Source organism: Pygocentrus nattereri, chromosome 9 (assembly GCF_015220715.1).
Source record: "Pygocentrus nattereri isolate fPygNat1 chromosome 9, fPygNat1.pri, whole genome shotgun sequence".
Taxonomy (NCBI): Eukaryota; Metazoa; Chordata; class Actinopteri; order Characiformes; family Serrasalmidae; genus Pygocentrus; species Pygocentrus nattereri.
Window position 1 is genome coordinate 35,389,296 of NC_051219.1, and position 26,342 is coordinate 35,415,637.

The window sequence follows — 26,342 nt, forward strand, 5'->3', positions numbered from 1 at the left end:
TCGCGTTACCCTGGCTCTCCGATCTGTACCTCTAATTGGATTCATTACCCAGAGCACTCCAGGCCTGGTGCCGCTCAATGGCCGCTTAACTTCTTATTGTTTTGCCTTGTTTTTCAGAGTAAAAAATAATATGTGTTCACAGTGGTGTCATTTTTCAGCCGGAGATGCTAATCAAATAAACATGCAAATGCTCAGTATTAATCAGAGTGTCTTGTCACCTACAGTGCAGGAGTCTTCAGCTGCTCTGTTCATCCAGCTAGAGCACGACATCTCACATCGTTAGTCTTTATGAGTCACTGCACTGGGAGAGAGAGAGAGCGGAGAGGCAGTGAGGTGGTGGCAGATACGTGGGGTCTTAAGGCCTGAGAAATCCACCCTTACACTACACTGACTTTATTTGGGTCAACAGTATGTACAGTATCAGTGTCGCATGGCTGATGCCACATGTGACGAGAGAGATAAGGCCTGGCTGCTTTCTTATTGCATAATTATCCTCGCTCGCCCACTGAGCTCCAGTCCACTGAAACAGGGAGCAGCAGTGCCTCTCTCTCAGACTGTTACGAGCTCATCCTGTAGGTGGAAATGTTTTGGACAGGCGTTTGTGTTCACCGCTGTGCAGAGCCTTATTCGATGTGTCAGAAAAGCCTAGACTTACATTGGCAGCATGAATACTGCAGGAGGACGTGGATGTCAGTGAGATGATGGAGTCTTTAATGCTAAAAGGCCATAGTTCTAAAACTACTAGAGTGTCTGTAGAAGTTTATATAATAATAACAATTAAAAAAGTAAATAATATTTATAAAAGTAGGACATAATAAATAACTTAATCATTATCTAATAGTTTGTTAGTGACTGTTAATGACTTTATAATACCATAAATAATTATATAATATAGTTACAAACGGTTGCTGTCAGAATCTTGTATCCCTAACATGGGAGCTTTTCAGGAGAAGGGAATATTCTTGTTCTTGGCTTTTTGTTCTCCTGTTATAACAAGCCTGACATAATGACAATAGAAGAACCCTTTTTTGTGCTAAACAGAACCTTTTTCAAAAACCCTTTATCTACAGCACATCCTCCATCAATCTGAAGAATCCTTTCATTAAGTAAAGAACTCTTTATTCAGGCAAAGGGTTCTTTGAATGTTCATAGTTCTATATATACCTTTTTCTTTACTTACAAACCCTTATGAACCATCTTTTTAAGTGCAGAAACCTAATCCTTAGTAACAGATGGATAATAATGATTTGCTCATTTGACACTCCTTACTCATTAGGGAAAAATGCACTAAATGACCACTACTAAACGTTTAAGACTACCATGGCCTTTTTACTACGGACTTCGAAACAATTTTGTGCTTTGTAATATAATCGCACCACAATATATGCACTAACTTACTAACACCCAGGGAGCAGCAGCATTGAGGGTTTTATTTTGTCAAAATGATCTCACAAATTTAAACCGCTCAATATAATTGCCTTACATCACTCGCATCTTTCACCACAGCCGCTGCCTGGAGCAACGGCTCACTGGCTTCTACAATAAATATGGTTTATAGCAGGTTTTCTGCACAGAGAAATGACGCAGATGTGGCAGACAGAGATCAAGGTGAAAATCTCTAGCTCATACCTTTAAAGGGCCCATACCAAGAAAAAACAAAGAGCCTTTTCTGATGTGTCAGAAATGTTTCACAATGTACCGATCGCTGTTTAGTCCTCAATTATCTATGTGTTAACAAAGAATGATGCTTTGAAATTAACCAGCAAAAAACAGCCTGCTTTGAATGAACTGTTTTTGTGATGTCATTAACACAGACTCATTCATATCCATCAATTTAACCTTCACCATTTTAGCCCTTATCCATTAACAATGAAGATATAAGGACTGGTTCAGCGTAGGCTACTTTTGGAAAGAGGTACAATACAGGGCAGCCAATCACAAGTTATTTACATATTTTAACATATATATATATATATATATATATATATATATATATATATATATATATATATATATATATATATATATATATATATATATATATAAAAAATATCTGTGTGTGTGTGTGTGTGTGTATACTCCGCTTATTCTGCCTACGGTTGTGTAGCCCTGCCCAGTCGCACTTAAGTTAAAAGGACGGTTTCAGACTTGACTGCTTTTTGAATGAGGCACAATACAGGGCAGCCAATCGGAACAGAGCTCATTTAAATATATGATTCTTGAAGGCATAGGAACAAAAACAGCCAGCTTGACTCTAAATAAAGAGAGGTCATATAAAAAGAATTATGACAGTTTTCAGTACAAAAACCCACACAAAATTCATAAGCCGCAAAAAATAAACTACAAGAAACTGTAAGTTATGGGCCCTTTAAGTGTGTATGAGTGAGACTGAGAGACACAGAGGGCTAGATGTATCTTGTACTGGGGTATTTTCACTCTGACTCGAAGTTTGAAAGCATCCGGAGCACAAAGGATCAGCCTGTTCTCTCTCTGTCCTTTTCCTTCTCTCTTTCTTTGATGGATACTGAGGCTTGACCTGACCTCATATTACAGTGGAACACAGTAAGACTATGTACAGGTCCATTGACAGTTCTGACAGCACATTATCTCCTTTTCCTTCTCTCTTTCATGCCCCCATCACTTCCCAAATCCTCTTGACATTACGCACTGTTAGGCCCCTATATGGCTGCCTTCAAGGTGTTTCCAGCATCTGAGCAGCAGACTGGACAGGCTCCTGATAGCTGCTGTGCTTCAGTGTCCGTTAGCTGCTGTAGACTGAATAATGGACATACGCTCAGATACACACCCTTACAGCACTGACCACGTCTACTCTCTGACCTCATATGGATCGCTCCTCTTTCAGAGAGTCACATTTGTTTGGTTGGGATCAGCAGGGTCTCCTGAATCATAGCTCTGTTTTCTCTCTCTTCCTCTCTCACCGTGTGTTCTTTCTCTCTTTCTTTTTATTTTTCTGCCTTTGTACCTCTCTCCCCCTCTTCTCATAATCTCTATTCTCTTGTTTTTCTCTCTTCCACAGTCTGTTTCTCTCTGCATCTCCTTATTTCTTTCCTTTCTCTTTCTTTGTCTCTTTCCTTCTTGTGTCTATTTATATCTCCACTCTACTCTTTCTTTTCTCTTTTGCCTTTCTACTCTGCTCTTTTTCCTTTCCTTTCTGTATCTTTCTTTTGCTTATCAATCACCTCTCTCCTCCTTTCTTTCTCTCTTGATACACTGTATTTTTTTATATACAAATATTTTTGTATTTCTCTCTTCTGTTTCTCGATTCCTTATCTGTCTGTTTTTCTTTCTTTCTTTCTTTCTTTCTTTCTTTCTTTCACTTCTCTCTCCTCCTCTGTCTCTCTTTCTTTCTTTCCTAAATCTTTCTTTCTGCTCTTTCTCTCTTTTCAGTCTCAATTTATCCATTTCTCTCTCTGCCTCCATCTGCCTATTAGCCTCTTCCATATTTCTTTCTTTCTTTCTTTTCCATCTCTCACTCTCCCTCTCTCTGTCACGTACCCCCCCCTCTCTCCCTCTCATGCCCTCTCTTACTCTCTCACGCACTCCCTCACTCTCTCTCTCACGAACTCTCTTACTCTTTCTCTCTTTCAGTTTTCTGGTGCTCTCTGAGGACAACAGGAAGTGTGTGTACCGTGTCATGAACTTAGATCAACACCGACATGCTTTTAAACTCCGCACAGTCCCTGTAGCACACACACACACACACACACACACACACACACACACACACACACACACACACACACACACACACACACACACACATGCACACAGCCTCTGCTATTGATCAGTGTGTGACGAGGGGTCCGTTTAGCTTAGCAGGAGAAATAGGCTTTGTCACGGCTGTGGATCTGAGAGGCTGTTAAAAGACTGGAACTTCTGAAAGCTGGACGTATACAGCCTCACTCACTCAGTGCCGCATGCTCGGAGGGGCCGGAGGGGAGCTGAGGGAGGGAGGGGAGAGAAAGACAAAGGACGAAGCGCTGTGTAATTAAACATCAAACTGTTTGCAGGTGTCCAGAGCGCAGCCGTCCCTCCCATGAGCGCCCGATATCTCCCCGTGTGCTAATACAGCACAGCCCGCCTCAGCCCCACCGCTCAGCTTTTGATGTTTAATTAAATCGAAGAGGTGTTTCTGGAGCTGTTTGTAAAATATGAAATTTAAATAAATATTTTCTTTTTTTGGGGGGGGGATAAAAAAAGAAAAAAGCGTACTGTAACTTGCTGCTGGCGAAACTATGTGAGAGAAGACCAAACCATTTACTTTGTCAGAAATAATGAATTAAAGCAAAATACATAAGCGCTCTGCCATTTTACATGATAATTTATGCATTTTTCCAAGAAGACGGGAAAACAATGCTAATGAGTCTTAGTGGGAGATACTGTGGATACGAGGAAAGAGAGAGAGAAAGAGAGAGAAAGAAAGATAGAAAAACAGAAAATGTAGCTTTTTTCATAAGTAACTGTCACCACAGCTCCTGCAGCTGTGGGGGTTGTTGTGGTTAGCAGAGGAGAGAAAGTCTAAGCTCATTTAGTGTAGCGGTTTTGAGGGTGTTCTGTGGGATAACAGGTGAGTCACAATGGCAGGGGGCTAAAGGGACTAGGGATGGGCATTTTTAAATTATATTTGCCATTCGAATACACAGTATTACAAAAGTCTTAGACACTTAAGTGCATTACTTAAAACCAAGTACCTCGGCAGTTAGTGTGTTTCTCCTTGTAGAAATACTGTGTAACAACAGAATAAATGAAAATGAACATTAATATATTAAAGCGTAAAAAAAATGTTTTGTTTTCAAAAAATGTCACGCCTCCCTCTGGCCCAGATGAAACCCCTTGCTTCATCATGTGACTCAGGACTCAACTCGATCCACCTATCAACGCTCTGCTTCTCCTGAATTCTAAATCATTCACACTTTTCTCTGTGTATATAATCAATATGAGTGCAACCACACTTTGCGAAGTATCATCACCTTGTTATGCGTACCGAGTGTTTCACTCAAGTCTGTTATCTCATTTTCGTGTATGACCTGTATTATGTTTAGAACCTTTGACTCTTTGCTCAGTTTTGGATCTCTGTTTTCTGTGATTTTGGATCATCCTTTTGGCCTTGGAGCTCTTAACTCAAGCCTTATCTGTGAGCATCTGGTTCCGTCTGTCACAATTACAAAAAAAGCAGTTTACATCTTCTGACCTAGTTGGAAAAACAAAGTTTGGATCTAGACTTCTCTTGGACACATCCAAACACTGCATGTACTTATTAAATTCCATCAACATAATAAAGTATTAATCAGCCAAACTAAGGCTTCCTCAAGAAGAGGTTTGAAAATAATTAAACAAACATGTTGACATATATAAAATCACTACTTATTCATATAAGTATAAGTGTTCATATTTTTTATATTCATTCCAATTTTTGTTTTTCTGTTCAAATAAGCACTTGCTGCCCAAATATACAGTGTTTTACACCTAATTTTAGGTGTCTTTTTTGCAGTACTGTACATATTATTAAATATATTGTACATAAGGCAATGAGGATATATTGTGTCTTGTTAAGAAACATGATAAAAGAAAGTTTAACAGTCATTTATTGTTTAGGCCTTTACAATTTAAGTTAACAGTAAATTAAAGAATCCAAATCCCCAAATGTTACAGAGCGCTGCTTAAGTAAAAATCCCTAGGATATCTGTATATTTGAATGGCCATGCCCATCCCTGAAAAGGACTGCATGCTCTTTGCCGTGCAGGATAGAGGACCACAGTTTTAGGGGTTACAGAGTCAAAACAGTAGGGGGGAACTATCCAGGCAAACACATCACACACAAAAAAAAGAAGTTTCCCAACCTCTGTGACACTTTCCCTCCAGAGAAGAGCTACAGGGAAAAATTGAGGGCTATTCCACAGAACAGAAAGACAGCAGGACAAACAGATGGTGGAGGACAACTGGAGAATGCTAGGGAACAGTTATGTCAACCCAACCGGCCCTTTGAGGGCCACCTGATGGAGACCTACAGGCCGGAGAGAGGTTGAAAGGTTCACCTCTCCCCATGTTTGTGTTCTGCGGCAGCCGGGAAGCAGACGTCACACGGACAAAGACAGACAGAGAGACGCACTGCAACAGAAAGAAGACACTTTAAAGACAGCCAACAAGGACATCAGAGAGGAATGAGACGACGAGGGTGGGGAAGGAGTGGACGACTGGCACTGGCAGTATGATCGACATGAAGGAGACATGGTGTCAGTGTTTCATGTCTGATAGAAGCTAATGTAAGAACAATGGGCTCAATGGTGATGAAGGTAAATGACCACCTTTAACCTGCACAAGGACACATTAAAAACCACAGACAAACAGAGATAACACAAAAACTAAGCATTTATACTCACCGGTCAGGACAAGACACACATATATAAACATACATACACAAGACACATACTACCATACAGTCATTTAAACCACATGTTATGTTCCGCCACTGTACTTCTCTACTCACCGCATGGCCCTTGCTGTTTGACAGGGATGTGCATTTGTGTCGTGCACTCTGCGTTCTTCCTCTCGCAATCGTTGGGGTACGTGTGGCCGTCCTTGCCGCACAGGGGCTTGTAGGTACCATCGCATTGGATCGGCTCGCAGGAGCAGCGTGGCTTTCCATGCTCCAACAAACACACCGAGCTGAACTTGCACTCTTCCTGGCACTCCTCTGGAGAAGGCAAACACACAGACACCCCACATCAACAAAACTAGGAATAATGCTAACAGGTTCTCTGGCAATCAATACTGAGTGATAGACTCTCTCTTACTCTTGTTCTTTCCATCTTAATGCCCCTCCCTTATCTCCCGTTCCCTGCACTCTCTCTCTCCTTCACTTCCATTGTCCATCTCTCTCCTCTTGCTGTCCTTTCTCTCTTCCCCATTTCTCATTCTTCCTTTTCTTTTCCCTATTCTCTCTCTCATTCTTATCTCCTGTCCCTTTCTCCTTCTCTCTTCCTCTCCATCATTCTTGCTTTCTCTCTCTCTCCTCCCTTACTCTCACTCTGCCTCTCACAGTCCTTTGCTCTCTCTCCTTCTTTTTTCCTCACTCTCTTCTCCCTCTCTTTCTTGTCCTATGCCCCTCTCTTCCTTCTCTCTTGCTATCCCTCTTTCTTACTCTCCTTCACTCTGTATCTCTCTTTCTTTCTTTCTCTTTCCCTGTCCCTGTCTTTCGCACCTTCCCTCTTGCGCTCTCTCTCGCACAATCAGACAGCTGATATTGACTCACTCAGGGGTTTTGAATTAATTACCGTGCCTGATTATTTAATCAATTATCTAATTCCATTCAGATTGATTTGAATCTTTTTCTATTCAGAGTTGTGTTAAGCTGTCACAGTCGAGCTGTACTGCTTTATAATTACAGAGGCCTTTCATCGGATGGAGAAAATCAGGGGACTTATTATGTTATTGTACAAGTCAGTGCTTGATTTACGTTTGATTGCATTACCCAACCTGTCTTTTTAAAGATGTGACAGACTCTACATACTGATGAGAACAGACTGTATCTCTCTGAGCTCAAGCTTGTTGTGGTTTGGACTGAGTTCTCTAGAACCTCATGAGATTAGTTTTCTTGGGAGAACAAACTGGTTAACATCATCCAAACTGGCCAGTCAGCGTGATTCAAACCAGCCAGCTAATGTGATTCAAACCAATGAGTCATCATATTCAAACCAGTCAGTAAATATGAGTCAAACCAGTCAGCTAATGTGATTCAAACCAGTAAGTCAACATGGTTCAAACCAGTTAACATGATTCAAACCAATCAGGTTACATGATTCAAACCAGTCAGTCAACATATTCAAACCAGCCAGCTGATGTGATTCAAACCAGTTAGTTAACATGATTAAAACCAGTCAGCTAATGTGATTCAAATCAGTGAGTCAACATTCAAAGCAGACAGCTAATGTGATTCAAACCAGTGAGTCTATATATTCAGACGACTTAGTCAATATGATTCAAATCAGTCAGCTAATGTGATTCAAACCAGTGAGTCATCATATTCAAACCAGTCCATAAATATGATTCAAACCAGTCAGCCAATATATTCAAACCAGTCAGCTGTGATTCAAACCAGTTAGTTAACATGATTCAAACCAGTCAGCTAATGTGATTCAAATCAGTTAGGCAACATACTCAAACCATGATTCAAACCAGCCAGTAAATGATTCGAAATCAGGCAGTGTTTCAAATCAGTCAGAAAATTTGATACATATCACATACAGACACTTGCTTTCATACCTTGTCAAGAGATGAGATCATAAGTCCTACACGTATGTTTAAATAAAAAATAATTTACACAAAAGCCATTATTTTAAAAAATGAGCTGATGGTCGTGAGTAACTCTTAACACATAGGGCATTTTGTTTTGTCAAAAAAGCCGTTATTATCATCATCAAGCCATTACAAGTTTACTGTTTACAGCAGAAATGGAGAGACGCCAGTGCTGTTCTCGAACAGAACTCGATAAATCTGTTCAGAGAATCAGTGCACAGTATTCGGGTCAGGTGATGCAACATTGCCACAAAGTGTTTCAGACAAAATCTCGAATGGCTCCCTTCCGTCTACAAAGTGCAGTGTGTATGTCTTAAAATAATGGCTACTGCATCTAAACACAGCACAATGTCTCTAACAAATAACCACTTTGGATTCAGGCATATGTGGTGAACAATTCATACTTTATGTGCAATATTTTGGTGTTAAAGGCAAAATTTCATTACTCACAGTGCACTATATAGGGAGCAGTGAGGCATTTGAGATTCAGCCTTAGATATTTCTGAGGTCTGAATTTATAGATTTGTAATATTGATGGGCTGTTGCTGTTGCAAATTTTCAGCGCTTGTTATATATTTCACTTAAAAGAAACTGTGATATATATATATATATATATATTTTTTTTTTTTTTGGTTCACATATTCAGCTATGTTTATGTAGAGAAATGTGTTTTTCTTATTTTCACTTACAAAAATCACGGCTAAACATTTGACCAGGGTTCATCAAACTTTACAAAAGTGCCGAGGCAGCTGGAAGCCATCCGGTTTCAATGAGAGACAGCAATGATGAGCAGCGAGCAGCATAGCAACCACCGGCTGCACAATGCAGGTGATCTGATGGCCACAATCTGGAGCTCAGCTCAATTTTATGCAAAGGGGTAGTGATGCGGGGCCACAATAACAAGTCAGAAAAAGATGTTCTCACATCCCCTAGAACATGCTGTAGAACATGCGTCTTTGATTTTTCAATTTTTGATATCACTTTAGTGACGTGATTTAGTGTGGTGTGGTGTATAACCCTAAACCCAACCCTAACCTTAGCCTTAGCCTCAGTAACAAGAAAGATTGTTTTGACCTTCTAGTTTAAAAAAAAACACAACTTTTGTAAAAAGCACTTTCTGTCAGTCCTGGCTATTTTTGTCCTGAAAATGTATGAAAACAAACCCACAGAGACAGACACAGAAGCCCAGACATAACACCCCATCACTGTACACTCGAACCAACTCTGCACACAAATAATAATCTACTGTAAGGCGAGTGAGGCACGCTTGTTGTGCGTGTGCATGAACGCGGGGCATCAGAGCCAGGCAGGGAGGATCTTTTCATCACTGCCGAAGATCCAGTCCTGCCACAATACACCTGCCAGCACCCGACAGGCAAACTGGATTTGTGGAGATTGGTATCGCGCAGGCATGACAGCGCCGCTAACCCGACTTAATTTGTCCAAAGCCTTCTCGCTGCAGCCATGACAAAATAAATCAAATGCTGCCGCGGGCTGCTTGATCGGAGTTTGGGAGCCACATGCGGGTGGAAGCTGATGCTATCTGGGCAGGAGGAACGCTGATTACACTGACCTACAATACTGATTCAAAATTTGGAATCACTCGGCATATTAATTTCTATAATTTTACATAATGCGTGTTATGTAATAGTTTATACAATGATTTAAATAGTATAAACAGGACACTGAAAGAAGCGTTCCGATGTTCTATATTCTATATATAAAGCACTTTGAGAACAACAAGAAGGGTCTGGATGACAATTACATTCCAGAGCTTTATTCTTTATTCTGTAACTTCATTCTTGCTATGCAGCTTTCACAGTGATTTCAGTGATTATGTGATAATGTAATTAATCTGCAACCAAGTGAACTTTTTAAACTTCTAAATGGTGTTTTAAAACTTCTTAGTGTTAATTTTTAACAACTAAGTGTTGATTTTAAACTTCTAGGTGATGTTTTTAAACTTCTGAGCGGTGATTTCAAATGTCTGAATACTGATTTTAACCTTCTGAGTGTTGATTTATAACTTGTAAATGTTCATTTTAAACCTCTGAGTAATGATTTTAAAAGTTTGGAGTGATTATTCTAAACATCTGAGTGATGATTTTAAATTTTGGAGTGATGACTAAATTTCTGAGTGATGTTTTTAAATTTCGAAGTGACAGTATACCTTGCTTCTTGCAGGGTCCCGAGTGGACCTTCTTGAGGTGGCGCTCTTTCGAAAGGGCCGTGCTCTGCATCTGGCACTCGCTGCTGTAGCTCTTGCCATCACTGGCACAGAGAAGCTCAGCCCCTGGCTGGCAGGAGTCAGGCGGAGCTGATGTCTCCATCTTACGGCTCTGTGCGTTCACCACACATATAGCGTTAAGACTGCTCTGGAAGTCACGGCATGGATCTGAGAGAGAGAGAGAGAGAGAGAGAGACAGATATGTAGGGGAGAAGAAGGGATAAAGGAGGAGATGAGGAATGCTTACTCTTTATTCCATTCATTTTAAGACTTACTACCATAATAACACTTTCTCAGTAAGCACTATGAAACTAATAGGAAAAGTTTGTAGTTATAGGAATTTTCAGAATTGTGAGAATGGAAATTTCTCCATACAGATAGCATTTTCTGTTTACCACACCCTTGACCACACCCTTGATGCTGATGACATCCCTGTAAACGGACTGCAACAGCACTACATTCTGCTCTTTTGAGTTTTGTGATGTTTTCTTGTGCACCATCATTTCTCATACCAGAACACTGTTTATCCCTAGAATCAGATTTTTTCAGCATACCCCATATTCATGAAGCTTCTTAAAGGAGTGCTAATCTAGGCTCTGTTCCCATTAGGGTGGCATTTTCTTCCCAGTCACGCCAACCAGTCAACTGTTTCTTTCTTACTATAAATGCTGGAAATACCAACACAAATGCCATGCTGAGCTTCACTAGCACTGAATGGTCTACCTCACTTCAACCAGCACACTCCTCCTGCAATAATGTCCCTGACTGCATCCGGGGTGGCATGAGTTCACTAAAGATAAAGCCCTGCTACGTCAGTCACAAATGACAGAGCTGTTAACTATGTAGCCTTATAGCCGTTGAAAAGCCGTTGAGAAGCTGAAATGCTGACAACTGACGAGAGTGGACTGATGGCTGAGGGAGAGCTAATGCATCCAGGTGGCCATGGGGCACGCTCGGCCAGGCCCTGGCAGTGCCACATATAATCGTAATGGAAATGCCATGTTGGCTATTGAAATGAGCGTGACAGTCTCGCCAGCCTCCGCGCTTTTTCAACACAGAGAAGAGACAAAGCACTTCTCAGGCACAGTCACAGATTACAACAATGCCAAGCTGTGAGCAAGTCATTCACATCAGGGGAGAGAAAAAGAGAGAGAGAGGGAGAGAGAGACTGGGAGAAACAGACAGACATATAGAGAAAATGGGTGCCAAATGGGAGGAATAAAGATTAAAAAGAACTAAAAAGGAACAAAGAGACGAGAGAAAAGAAGAAAGAATGGGCACACACAGAAAGAGAGAGAGAGAAAATGGAAGGAATCAGACAAAGGAAAAGAGAGAAATAAAGAAGTAGGCAGAGATAGACACACACATGCTAATTCCAAGGCCCAAAGATTAAAGATGAAGAATGACAAGCGCGCACGTAAAAGCGACTACAGAGAGAGAGAGAGATAGAAAGAGAGAGAGAGAGAGAGAGAGAGAGAGAGAGAGAGAGAGAGACCGAGACCATGCAGAGCGGGTGTCAGGTCAGGGATTGTGTACATTAGCATGATGAAATGGCCCACACAGGAGGAAAACACAGACGAGGAACAAAGGCATACCCACAATCAGTCACACATAGCTACGAGAGCCAGCCATTATTACTGCAAAAACCATTACCTCCCATTAACAGCAGCTGGACAAGCCAGCGGCCCAGTGTCCAGGCTCAGGCCGCCACAATGGGGCTGCTGTAATTAGCCAAAGGCAGGACGCTCCAGCTGTGGGATGAGCCTGCTCTATTAGTCAGGCTCCAGAGTGAAGAAGCAGGCTTGGCCAGGCCAAGACACTGGATGAGCAGTAGCTATAGATACTGTTTATCCGGTTTAGTGTGTATACAGAGTCGGCCTAATTTGTCCACTGAAACAACAATGGCCTGAGTCCCACCGTGCGTGGCTAAGTTGCACGTCTAGACTTTGCCTTTTGTCCATGCTTTTTTCTTGGTTGTGTGAAACTGAAATCACCTTCATGTGCTAATAAACTGCATACCTTCTGTGGCTGATCTGTCTTTCAGTGATGGAATGACTCTTGTGCAGCCACTGTCATATAGTGATACCTACTTATAGCTCATAGAGTGATTTTACATATTTGCATAATTTTCCACATTTTAGAATAATACTGACGACATCGTCACTGTTGTGAAAAGCTCATATGTCTGGAATGGAGAAAGGTCTTACATTTCATATTTTAGATTCTTCAGAGTAGTCACACTTTGCTTCAAGGCAGGTTTACACACACTTGGCCTTCTCTCAAGCAGCTTCATAAAGAGCCAGTAGGGTGGCTTTTCCAGACGGGTTGAAAATATATGTAAATATACATTAAGGCTGTCAAACATAATGCACGGATTATGCGTGAACACGATAAATAACTGTTAGCACTATTTTTTAAGCTGTTAACATAATTTCTTGTGTAACAGTCGAGGTTCAAGCTCAGATGCTTATACAGTGCAAGTTGCTACTATAGAATGTTATTCCACTAAAGTAATAACTGTGGTACTACACTGGAAAGCGCACATGGGAGATCTACGGATAATTTAATGAGCAGCAAAATAACATATCATACATAAGTACCAACTTCCCTATTTGCATTTGAGTCACTGTATTATTACTACTAAAAACTGAATTACTATATTGTATCACTGGTCAATTCAAGCATAAGCCTTTAGATCAAAATGCCTTTAAGACGAAAAGCCTATTCCATCAGATGCGTCCAAACGTTTGACTGGTACTATATGTCTCGGAGCCAGTAACGTCCATGACGGAAAAGCTGAGTTAGATTTAGGGCTTCTGGTGCACTTAGCTTCCAGTACAGCGTCCCTCCTGAGGGGCAAGAGAAGGAAAGCACTCTAAGACATCTATTACTGTGGTCCCGCAGGGGCCGGGCCATTCATCGGGCTCTGCCTCCTGGGAGGCCATCATTTAAGGAGCTGCCTGAACCTTGCCTGCTGGAGAACGGCTCAAAGTCACCCTCCTCAGGATTGGAAACTTTCAAAAAAGCTACACAAGATCATATAGTTTCGATCCATTTTCCAAACGCAAAGAAAAATCACACACATCACCTGCCTGCCTTTTTCTTGTGTATGGGCACAAGCACATCCATGCTTTATAAACAGCATGTTAGCTCACTGAGCTAGATTTTTAATATCTTTCACAAGCAAGTCTGTTATTACTTCTAGTGAATCAAATAACCACAGAGGTGTGACAAGGCAGGATTCAGCGCCGCAAGCCAAGCCGTCGTCTGCATTCATGGTGCACACTGCTGATCCGATTAAGTCCACTCAATACCTACACTTCACTCAGGAATCTTCACTCGCACGAACAGGACTCTTTGGCATCGCAGCATATATCTAATCCCTGAGGTGCGGCACCTCAATTTCACATCAACAGTGACCGACTGAGGAGGAAGACAAAACACCAACGGGCATTATCTGTTAATTTGTTAAGAAAAATGTGCGTGGATGCACTCAGGTCACAGTTGATATCACTCGCTTATTCATGTCTTAATATCCTGGTCATGATTGTAGTGCTGTTCACAAAGATCATTGATGCTGACACAGTGCTAACTTAAAAAGAGCTCTGTGCTAACCTATAATGTCCATATGACATACAGGACAATGTATCCAACAGACTGCAGTGTGCTACAGGAGGATCTATGGGTAACAGACCTCTAAAATAAAGTCATCAGTCTGTAGTCGATGTCATGCCCATGTTAGGAATTCCTGGTCTAAGCTGGTTTTCCCTGTGTGAAACTTGATTTCCCCTCTATCATGTCCTGTGGTGTATAACAAATCTTTTCTGAATGAATCCTGAGATTAGAAGGTTGTAAAAATTTAATACATAAAAATTTATTCATATGGGTTAACACAGCTGCACACTTAACTGACATCAAAAAACTGGCAACCTCATCAAAATACCCCACACAGACCAACGAGCTTTGTCCACTGTGACAGTTAAGTTACTACTGATTGAATAGCTAAAGTTCTGTAACAGTGTTGAAGTTCAATAGCATATATGTACTTATAGTACATATACAGTAATCTGCATCAAACTCTTAATTTAGAAGATCTAGAACTCTGAAACAGTTTTAGAATCATTTAGAATCATCATCATCAGTGCTGTTTCTCGAGGACCTAAGTTCCTAACATGGGTATGATGACAAATACAGAATAATGTGTGATGTCTATCAAGCTACTAAATTTTTGCTGTGAAAGATGAAATCACTTCCAGCTCAAATGGAACTTGGGTAAAGACAGTGGTAAAAAAGAACCAAACCAATAACTAGCAAATGAGGTTAATCGACTACACTTTTACAAATAAAAGGTGCCAAAAAAGGTTTGAATAGTATGAATATGATTATTTAAGTGCTTCAATTGAGAACAACTTAGTGTCTTGTAAAGAAGCAATATCAGATCAGTGTCAGTATCAGCCAATACAAGGTTTCAATCTCAGTATCCGTATCGTTATCGCTGTAGGAAAAGAAAAAGGGGTATCGTACCCTCTTAGTCTCAGCCTCAGACGCTCTGTTTCCATGTACGCTGAGAAAGAGCTAATGTACGACATCTTTTGTAACCACAAATATCATGATTTTGCAGTTTTCCGGTTGCATTCTGATCGGCTATCTATACATCTGTCTACAAACACTCTCCATGTAAGGTGTTTTAAGTTCTGGTTTTCCTGCTAAATTCTAGTAAGCAACAGCTGCCTACACTGGACACTGACAAAAAATGAGCATTTTAAAGCAAGAAATATCTGTGGGATTTTCACAATCGCCTTCCCACTACATGGCGTGCCAAAGCAGTGGGCTGTGATTGGTCGTTTGGCATGTCAGTCAAACAGCCTCTTCCAAACAATGTAGGCGGTTCTTGCCCACATAATACAGCAAAAAGCACCAGACTTTCTGCTGGCTTACAACACTAATACCATCTCTATTTTCAATGGATGTTTTAAAGTTATACACATAAATTCTACACAAATTTTGATTAAAAGTTCATCTTAGAATCATCTCATCTCCAAACCAAGGAATGTATAGTTCTTTATTTTTAAAGTTGTACAGATTGTATCCTCAAAACCCAAATACGTCCACTAATTCTGGGCTTTGCAGTAAGCGTCCAGTCCATGCAGTACAGGTCCTGACCCACAGGGACCGGTTTTGCTTCAGCTCACCTACCCAGCAGTGCGCTCGATTGAATTACGCTAGATGAAGACATCCTGAATCTCAGAATCCACCTCAGCACGACACATCACATTCGAATCCTCTACCGTGTCCGAGAGTGGCAGGAAATGAGCGCGTTCAGACAAGTTGTCTGACAGCGAGGAGGGGAGACGTCATTAGATGGTCCAGTGTGGCAGAGAGCTCTTTCATGAACAGAAGACATTCCGTCCTCATGACTCAAAAACTTTAACCTAACATGAAACAGCCTGAGTTTAATCAAAGAAGAGGGAATCTAAAATTCAGACAGCTAGCGAGGTGAGGTAGGAGGGAGCTGTCGCTCGGCACAGAATGATTTATTTGAAATTCTCCATGTATTTTTAAAAGCACTCCTACACTCCACTCTTAACAATCCTACCTTTGAACTTCCAGGGCATGTGAAACATTACTAAAAACTTGGATCCCAGTAGAGCAATCTACAAAATGTCAGCAAATCCATACATAAAAAAATGCATTCATTCAACATTCATTTGGTACGGAATTTCAGGCCAAATTAAACACACACAGTTCAAGTGCAAACTTGAAAAGCATCTTCAATTTATCACATCTAAAACATCTACAGCTTTTATGTAATCTCAGTGAAGTTGATTGGCAGAAAAGAACCCCAAAAGTGATTATCTTCACTGAGCTAATTTAAAACCTTAAGATGTGATCAACAGAGGAACCATTTTTAGTTGATCCAACGTTTCCTTCTTTATCAGTGCCAACAGTTCTTACAACAAAGGGCTTGTGCTCATGTAGCCAAGCAGTCAGATGGTGAAAGTGATGGAAGCTGTCTGAGTGAGGATGAGGATGGAAATTCAAGAAGCATTTTTAGAAATACATACATGATGGCTTTACCATTGCTTTAGGTCTTCTAAGCTAGTAAACTTAATAGCTACTACTAAGCATGTCCCAATCTGATCTTAAGGGGAATTTGAACCAGAGCAATACAAAATCATAACGTATTCACAACCCTATGCATGGTTATTCCACATGTAGTCACAAGCTGGTGTAAACCACTGTGTACACGTCAAAAATGAAGTGATTTTGCTGCAGAATTATTAGAATTAAGTATTCATTAGCCCAATCATCAGGCAGATCACCAAACTTAATTATAAGCCAATATTAAACACAATATAAACTGGACATTTGGAAAAAAGTAGTCCAAAAAACCCCAAAACATCTCAATCCACAATTTGCACTAAAATAAAGGATTTTACTGTGTTATAAATCGACTAGAATAGGTTATTAAAATTCTATAAAGAGTCTTTGTGCAAAGTGAGAGACTGACCACAGGAGCCGGTGTGCTGGACACGGATGTTCTTCTGGGTGGAGCAGGCCTTCATGTTGAGCTCACACTCGCTGGGGTAGTCCAGGCCGTCGCTGCCGCAGACAACCTGCTTGGGCACCCGCTCGCAGCTCAGAGGACACATGCACTTAGCAGACAAGCCGTCAGACGACTGGATGCAGGTGCTGCCGTAGCTACAGGTCACATCACTGCATGGGTCTTTCAGGGCTAAGGACACACACACACACACACACACACAAAGAGAAGAAGTACAGTTAAATACAGCTTCATTCAAAATCACAGTCTCTGAGTAAGTTTTCCGAGTCCGAACTAAATCACGATGCAAGTACCTCATAGTATAATGAATAATAATGAATCATTCTGTTGTTCCCTATCTTTATATAAGTAATGTATTTTGGCTAGAACAGGAAATAAGAAGTCAATTATATATTATACAGTCAGAAGTCACAGGACGCCCTTTTATTTCAGAAACGAAAGGGAAAATGAAGATCTGAAAACCACAGCAAGTAATGGGTGTGGGGGCCTATCTTTTAGGCAATGTCTGGAACATGTCCGCCATCTTGAAAGCTGCCATAATGGATCAAGGGCAAGTTTTTCCAATGGTCATGCAGCATATAAAAAAAGACCAGAATTGTCTCAGAAATCGATTGCCACAATCAGATTTGCAATACCTCTTGTGGTTCAAAGGTTATCAACACAGAAATTTGCAACTGGGAAGGTTGCCTGTGATGCCCAGCTATTTGATGTGTTCAATGCGCTGTCCCTGGTGCTGAACACAGAGCTGACAGAGCAGGGTCCAATCGTTATGAACCTGCATGAGAATCTTTGGAGCAATACTGTCACAAGCCTCCACGATGCGGTGCTGAAGGTGGTGTTTGCTGCAGATTTTCTCAGCATACACAATTTGTTTGAGACGACCCCAGAGATAAAAGTCAGTAATAAAATAAAAAATAAAATAAAACATGTACTGTGACTTTTGACTCACCCTGTATAATGTAATAATATCACAGGGGAACTTGCAGGGCTTTCTAGACTTTCACACAAGGTCTAAAGATTTCTGTGAAAAATACATGCCTGTAGTTTTTAGTTAATCTTCATTTAATCAAATCATCATGCCAGTTGTATTTAAACTCAAGCATTATAACAACTTTCATTTCTTTATTCCTGTAACTTTTGGGTGGCAATGGGTTAAAAAGGTTCAGCTCTTGAAACAACCAATGAAAACTATCTTTTCAGGATTAGTATCCATTCAGTCAAGTGAACTACCCCTCTGATTAAGACTTCATTAGCTGGACTGAAAGCCTAATGTGTCAAATTAACCACTAACACAATGGGGAGCTGAGAGTGTAACCTATCTTGTTTTAATTTACTATAGGTGGAGGTCATCTTGTGAGAAAAAATGTCAATCTAAGCTTTCTGTAAGTCCTAGATATGGTTACACCTGATAGTTACGGTTACTGACAGTGAACTGTAGCCACCGCCCAACCAGTGTGTTTCAGTCAAATGTTAAAAATGGAAAACAGTGGACTCTTACTACAGAGGACTCTTTAGTTAAGAAGTCAAACTAAAACCGCAACATCTAAGTAAAATATATGTTAATATGTCTGTTACAGGCTTCAAATATCTCATTGTGTTTAATCGAGAACTGCTGCAAGCTTAGCGCTAACATACTACTAGAATCCCATAGAGGTGCCAGTAGAAATGATCATTATTAGTATAAGGATTTTTTTACTATTTTTTGACAATTATGGCACAAACTGAAGGCCTAGCTCCAACAGTCATGGTTCACCTGTGAATAATGTTAACTCTTAACTTTTAATATAACGATATTAATGATATTAACCGCTTTAATTCTGCTTATTAATAATTTATTACTTAGTAATTACTATGACTTATTCTACTCATGACTCATAACTACTATGCAGTTATGAAAGTGAGGAATGAAAGTGTGTGGATTCTCAACCGTTAACATTTCCATCTTATAACTCTCCCAGAAAATGAGAGCTTCTAAAGCTTTCACAGAGTACCTGGGTGAAAGAGATGAACCTGAGAGAAAAGCTTTGCATCTGTGTGCGTGAAAGAAAGAGAAAAGTGATCCAGACTGCTTTGCCCGACGCCTGTTCTTGTGTGGAAATAAAGCTGGGAGGTCCAGCTGAGGGCCGTGTGTCAACATGGGCATTAAGAAGCAGGGGTAAAGTGAGACACGAGCCGGCAGGGGGACTCTTCGTGGCTCAGCCTGGCCTGCGCGTCACACCAGATGGCACAGTGAAGTAGCTTAGTCTGGGGCTGTAGAGCGGGCGGCGCACTGCACACTCCGAATTCACGGTCACAGCTGGCTGGCTGTACAAACAAGTCCCTCTAATTTAGCATGGACGGATTCAAGCAAGCTTTGCATTCACAATACATTCTCAATTGCTATGCTTCAAGCATGCCTTCCCTGCACTGGAGAGAGGACCTAATCAGCCTATTTCTTTTGCAGCTTTCTGAAAATGAGCCATGTTTTTCCTCCAGAGGACTTTGTCTCTATCTTATTAAACACCTCACCACTCAGCAATGGCTTTAATTCTCTGCAAATGACGAGGGGAACAACTTTCTTTTCGCCGTGGCGAGGAGCCGATTTGACTGAAATAAATATGTATTCATATTTGATGCATTACGTTTTAAAGCTCCATATGATTACTATCATCATTATTGTTATTATTATTATTATTATTATTATAGTCTGAGATAAATATATCTCAGAATATAATAATAGGGGGGGTGTACTCCAGAGGAGGGGGGGGGGTGTACTCCAGAGAGGCTCTGTTTCATTTCCTACAGTCCAGCAACCCTGCCATCCCTAGCCCCGCTCTGCTATATTGCCTATTATCACTCTCTTTGTCCACGCCTCGCTTTTTTTTTTCTTTTCATCACAGACGCATATCAGCTCACAATCCCTCAGCGCATCATTTGTGGGGCTCTTTTTATTCTGGGCGAATCTGAGTCAACTCCAGCCCGCTTGTTTAGTTAAAGACGTTTTCCCCCCTCTTTCCCTCGCATGTCTCTGAAGACCACGTTCCACTTTTTTCCTCCTTTTTCTTTCTTTTTTACCATCGCCACATGCACGTATGTGTGGAAATACACTTGGCACATGTTAATGAAAGGAATGGCACTGGCGTAGCTTCTGTGTGGCGGCTGATCAAAGCGAGCTCTCTGTATACCTTCTCCTGCCTAAAAAAAGCTCTCGCCTTCCCTCGTTCCTCACACATCTCGCACTTCAGAACACTTCCGGCTCTTTCCACAGAGCTCACAAAACTCTACGTTTCACCCAGAAAAAAAATGCTTTCTGTGAGGAATCCATGCTCATGTAAGCCGTGTCACTTCTGACGAATCCTTTCTCCTCCTGATATACTTACTCATTAACGAATACTGCAGGAGACCTGAGAAGGGAGCGAGCTCGGAGGATGATGAGGAAGATGGAGAGCCGGGTTGGTTTGGCGCAGGCTCCAGGGACAGACGTGCATCGCAGAGGTGTGAGTCTTTACACTTCCTCACAGATAGCGCTACTGACAACACACACAGCTCTGATTCATGTTGCCCCATCTCTGCATCTCAGCTTAATGCCAAGCAGGTGGAGCAATGAGCTATTTGATGTCACTCGTCTGATCTCTCACAATGTTCTAGCCATAAATCAATTCTGATGTGTAGGCTGGCCTGTCGGTGATGTGTCCAAGGCCAGAACAAGCACAGCAACCTTCAAAGCAGGCGCCCAATCACGCCCTTGAACTCTAAAATTCTTTTAAGCTGTTCATGTTAGCCCCCATAGTGGTAGAGATGCCGGTGTCTCCATAAAGGTAACAGTCCAATTTAAGGCTTTAACTTAAAATGTTTGTGAGTTAATAATAAGTCCACAGGGCATAAAAGACAGATTCTTGTTTGATTGACTTACTATTAAATTCAAACTCAAATTGTAAAGCAGCCTGAACAATAACCTTTTAAAATTTCTTTAAGTGAATAGCTTTACATGGAGAGGTGCAGCAAGGTAATCATTACTGGTATTTCTCTGTGATTTTACGCCCACCCGAATCCACCATGTTAGTCATTTTTATAGACTGTGCACTCCTGTATCACTAAATATTCCAGTGGCTTTAAACAAACCACTGAAATGACTCCAGGTTATATTAACCTTTGTTTTGATTGTCATGTCACTGAATATTCCAAAATTAGTTTTTACAGATTTGCCTAAGAAAGAAGCAAGGATGGACTGGCCATCGGAAGGACTGGGAAAATTCCCCTGTGTGTGGGCCATTGATGAGAGTGAGAAGGAGAGAAATGTATGGTCATTCCTAAAGTAGTCTTATATGAAACGAATGAAACGGCATGTTCCAGCCAAATACTGTAGTGCCCACACCTGCACATTATAGCAGCCCACTGCATTTTCAATGTGTGGCTATTGGCCCATTACACAAATGCAGTTGCCTCCAGAAAAAAAGCATAATCAGTGGGATCAGTAAACTGTGAAGGCTAGCTTGACACAGATGAAAAAACCTCTAAAGAGTGTAAGACAAAGAAATGTATGTATACATTTCATTTAAGTATGTGGTTTGTATATCAAAGGGAAGAACCGGGAGGCCAAATTGCAGAAGCTAGCTAGTTATCTAGGGGTGAGGTCATGGTTTTTAGGGGTTGTGCTGAGGGGACAGGGTGGTTGTCACTGTGGTTGTAGTGGGCTGGTCTAGATGAAAGTCCAGCCCCGAATTTAGCTCCCAGGCCAGCTCTGGTAAGGAAGCACTTACTAAAGTTTTTATATGGCCCAAATCAAGCTGATGTATTGCCCTATGTTGTGTACAGCTCTGAACATTAAAATTTTGTTTGATTTTATGTGGTAATGTTTATTGTTGATGGTTAACTCCCAAGCTAATGAGACACTGCATTCACAGCCAGATTCATTGATGGGTTAAACAATAATAAAAAATTACAACTAAATTAAATTAATTGGACATGTCTTCTAATTGTGACGAGCTGAACCTCTTTTGTGTAGAGGTTTTGGTGTGATGGCAGTGTGTAATTAGAGAACTCACGCATCTCTGTAAGTTATACATGAGATTTCTTTTTCCATACGAATCAGTCATACACATCTCCCCATGTGACACTAATCGCATTCCAGTAGTAGAATATATTTAACACCAAATTCACATCATAAAGGCCTTTTGTCTGTTGGACGCTTTGAATTCCATCAGAATAAGAACAAAGCACGACTGAAACTTTACTGCCTTTGCCTTTTCTCTCAGTGGTGGTTCATTACATAACATGCATTTTTGGCTTTCTCATGCTTTTCATATCATCATAGCCAGGATGACAGGACAGAGTATTGAGATCGTGCCACTTGAAGATAATAATAGTTAAAATATTTTAAAAGGCAGAATTAGATTTTTAGCTCTCTCCACGGGGGGGTGGTTCTGTTAGAAACTCCCAAGAGAGCACTTTCTTCTTTTGAAACTGTTTGCTCTGACTCAGTTAAACAGACTTTGGCCTGTAACCCAGTTTGAACCCATTAAATATTGGTAGGAGCAATACCCCCTACGGTTACAGAGAGCTGGAGAACAGAGAGGGAGAGAGAGGACGAGCGAGAGAGGGGCTTTGATTTGAATGCTAAGAGGCCGTCATGGCTTTAAGGTGCATACGCACCTCTCGGCCACGTTAGCACAGATAAGCCTCCCTCTCAGGCTCAGACAAGGAGGCAAACCGCCTGTAAGAATGTGACCAGCGTAACAAGCAAACTGGCTCTGAAGCGTCAGGCTGATGGGCTCCTGCCTCTTCATTTAGGGCTCATATCAGAACAGGAAAAAGTGCATCCGGAGCTGGAGCCGTTCTCCTGCCCCTCTATGAGGCAGGGATCCTCCCCTCCTGACTAATTAACTCCTCTCCCCCAGCGGAGCGCAGACCCAGAGTTTTTGCAGGTTAAAGTTTTGATAATGAGCAAAGAGGGGGAGGAATAATGCAATGTAGGCACATTCAGTCCTGCTACAGGGAGGCCCAGCCACCTCACACTGCAAACTAATAAGTAAGATGAAGAGAGGAAGCAAAGAGGAAGAAAAAAACATGAGGCAAAGAGAGAGAGAGAAAAAGAGAGTGAGAGAGAGTGAGAGAGACAGAAATTCAGAAGTGAGAGTGAGAGAGAGACTGAGAGATTTAGAAGTGAGAGGAGATACAGAGAGTGAGAGAGGTAGATGTTTAGAAATGAGAGAGAGAGTGAGAGAAAGTGAGAGAGAGAATGAAAGAGAGAGTGTGAGATATAGATGTTTAGAAGTAAGAGAGACAGAGAGAGAGCGAGAGAGAGAGATAAGAGATTTAGAAGTGAGAGTGAGACAGAGAGAGAGAGAGAGAGAGATTTAGAAGTGAGAGAGTGAGAGAGAGTGAGAGAGAGAGAAAGAGAGAGAGAGACAGTATGGCTCTGTCTCTGTGAATACTGGTGCTGCTGTATTAGTGTAATTCAGGCTAGGAGCTGTCTCACTGCTGAGTCTGATGTCTCACTGCTCAGTCGGATGTCTCACTACTCAGTCTAATGTCTCACTGCTCAGGTTGATGGCTTCGCCCAACACAACAGGCCTAGAAGTGACGTGCGCCTCTACAGCGTGACAGTGCATGCATGTGCGTGGGTGTCTGTGTGGGCGTTTGCCTGCACTTGTACTGCTATATTTGTGAGGACCAAATGGTCCTTTTTGCTGGCATTAAAGTGATAGTTTGTCAAAATATCCAATTTACACAATTTTCCCCTTAGCTCAAATATAGCTGATCAGCCAAGACAGGTCTGGTGTCTAAAGTTTGCTGTCTGAAGTTTATGTGCTCAAATCATCATCAGTGCAAAAAAGTGCAAAAGCACATGGAGTAGTTAAGTAGATAGCTATTCCTACTGTTTTAGCTATACAACGTACTTGTATCTAATTTTATTGATAACAGTATGTTGGAAAGTATGTAAAAAAGAGATTCAGAGATTAAATTATAACTCATTATGGTGTAGTCGCCTTCTGTAGGCCATCTGTTTTTTGTTTACTGTGAAAAGGTCTTAAGGTAAGTTTACACAAACCTAACTGGTATACATAAGCTTCCATTACCTGTTAGCTGCATCAGCCTTACAGCTTAGTACAACAGTATCTCAGTTATTTTGGGATACTTACGAGTGATTGGCTTTAACAATAACGTAATTCAATGGGCCCAAAATTACCACCCAGACAGAAAACAGAGTGTGGCACTGGGTAACAATAAATCAGACTTAATTACTGGAACCAAAGTCCCACAAGGCTCTATCCGGGGTCCAGTTTAATTTTATATATAAGTGCACTTGTACAGAGATGATATGATTTTATACTCTTCAGCCGAATCTCCTCATGTAGCAAGAGAAAAGCTCCAGTGCTTGCTCTGTACAAGCACCAATTAGTTTTAAATACCAAGGAAACTAAGTTTATGCTTTTTCCAGATCTTCAAATGTTTGCATTTGACACATTTCAGTCTCAAAGCAATAAACTAGTCAGTAAGTGCAGACAGAGGCTTGGACTCTTTCATCAAAATACGTCTTGTCTGACTTTATATGCCAGAAGAGTCATGGAGGCAACCTTACCATCAGTCCTGGACTACTGTGATGTAGCCTATAGACATGCGTCAGCCAGCCAGTCAAAACTAGACTCAATCTATCACTGTGGTCTGAGATTTATTACTAGAGACGCTTATAACTTACAACACTCACCACCGCAGACTGTATGATAAAGCTTGTTCATCTGCACTAGCAGCACAACAGGAAACACACAGGCTTATTTTCATTTATAAATCACTCTCCAGACAAATGCCAGCCGACACCTCATCTATGATCTCTGTAAATAACAGTAATTATCAGACCCGCTGTAATGACTGGGTCACCTGTCAGGTATTGGATTTCACTACAGGAGCCTCTAAAACTCATCTCAACTGTGTCACTCAACTGTTATAAACTTTCAATCTTTAGCCACTTTTAGACAACCAGGAATTGTTTTAGTTGAGTTTAACTTTTTCCTTCCCCGTTTTATCCAATTTTGTAGTTTTTACCCCCCCCCCCCCCATCATTTTTATAATTTGGGTAATTAAAACCTTAATTTGATCTTATTCTATTATTGTTTTTTGTTTATTTATTTATTTGTTTTTAAATAATCCTTTCACCTTTTGGTCTGAATTTTAGTTAGATTCATTCTGCTTATTTTATATTTTACTTTATTTTAATCTGCACTGTTTTCTTAATTTTTTCTCCATTTATCTTGTTCGACTTTGTTTGATTTTACTGTTAATTTGTTGATGTAGTTCTGATCATTTTAGTTTAACCTGATTCTGTCCTTTATGCTGTAAATTCTGGGCTGTGTTGAAAATGAAGGTCATCTATAATGTATTTCTGAGTGAAATTAAAGGTCGATTCATTGATGGAAAAGCAGCAAACCTCAGATGTGTCTTGGCTGTGGGTTAAGAAGAAAAATGTAAATTCGATTTTTTGCATAACTTTAACAAGTCCAAAACTAAAACTTTTATTTTTCCTAAAACTTACAGATAAAATGATGGCAAAGGTAAGTTTAGGGTTTCCACAGAGCCAGAAGAAGAGAAAGTACTTCATGGCTGAATTTGTATTTGCCTCAGTTCTCCACATATCACCTCTGATGAAACAAGTACAGTAACATATGTGCATGCGTGAAGAAAAATAATGAGGAGGAAGCTGCAGGCAACGGCAGTCTTTACTCTCCTGCCTCACCTTTCAGAAGTTCCTACCTATAAACTCCTTCTGTCACTCTTCCTCAGCCTCCCCTCCATTCAAACACACAGTCTCTGCACATACTCAGTTTGGGTTTTGCTGTGATGCATGAAGTCAGAGATAGAGAGAAGGCAGAGACAAAGAGGGAAGACCCCTTCTGTACCTTCACTCACTCCCATATACATACAGGCACATTCACGCACGCGCACACCTCGCTCCCCCTCACTTTCTCTGCGTTCCCCCACCAGTCGCTCCTGTCATCCCCACCACGGCTGGATGATTCATTCTTTTGATGTACTTCTTCAAAGGGCTTATTTGACTGCAGCTGTCTTCCTCTTTTACATGCTTTGCCGTTAGCCCTGAATACAGAAAATCGGGCACAAAAACCGATAATACACGGCACTCCTTGTGGGGCTCAAAGGCCAGACACTCTGCTCTCTCGCGACACTGTGTGTGCGCAAGTGTACGCCTGTAATACTCCTGACCTAAACCCAAACCCACCACAGACAGGGAGGGGAGCTAAA

At 41.1% G+C, this 26,342-nt stretch overlaps 1 protein-coding gene across 11 annotated transcripts in view; it reads right to left on the reverse strand.

The window, feature by feature from the left end:
* agrn (agrin) overlaps positions 1 to 26,342 on the reverse strand; it is a 323,933-nt gene that overhangs the window by 102,380 nt on the left and 195,211 nt on the right. For all 11 annotated transcript variants that reach the window (XM_017709231.2, XM_037541557.1, XM_037541562.1 and 8 more), the window contains 3 exons: positions 17,055 to 17,279; positions 10,487 to 10,711; positions 6,509 to 6,715 (listed from right to left, as the gene is read on the reverse strand). In XM_017709231.2, coding sequence (XP_017564720.1) covers positions 6,509 to 6,715; positions 10,487 to 10,711; positions 17,055 to 17,279 — 657 coding nt within the window. The remainder of the gene's footprint in view (positions 1 to 6,508; positions 6,716 to 10,486; positions 10,712 to 17,054; positions 17,280 to 26,342) is intronic.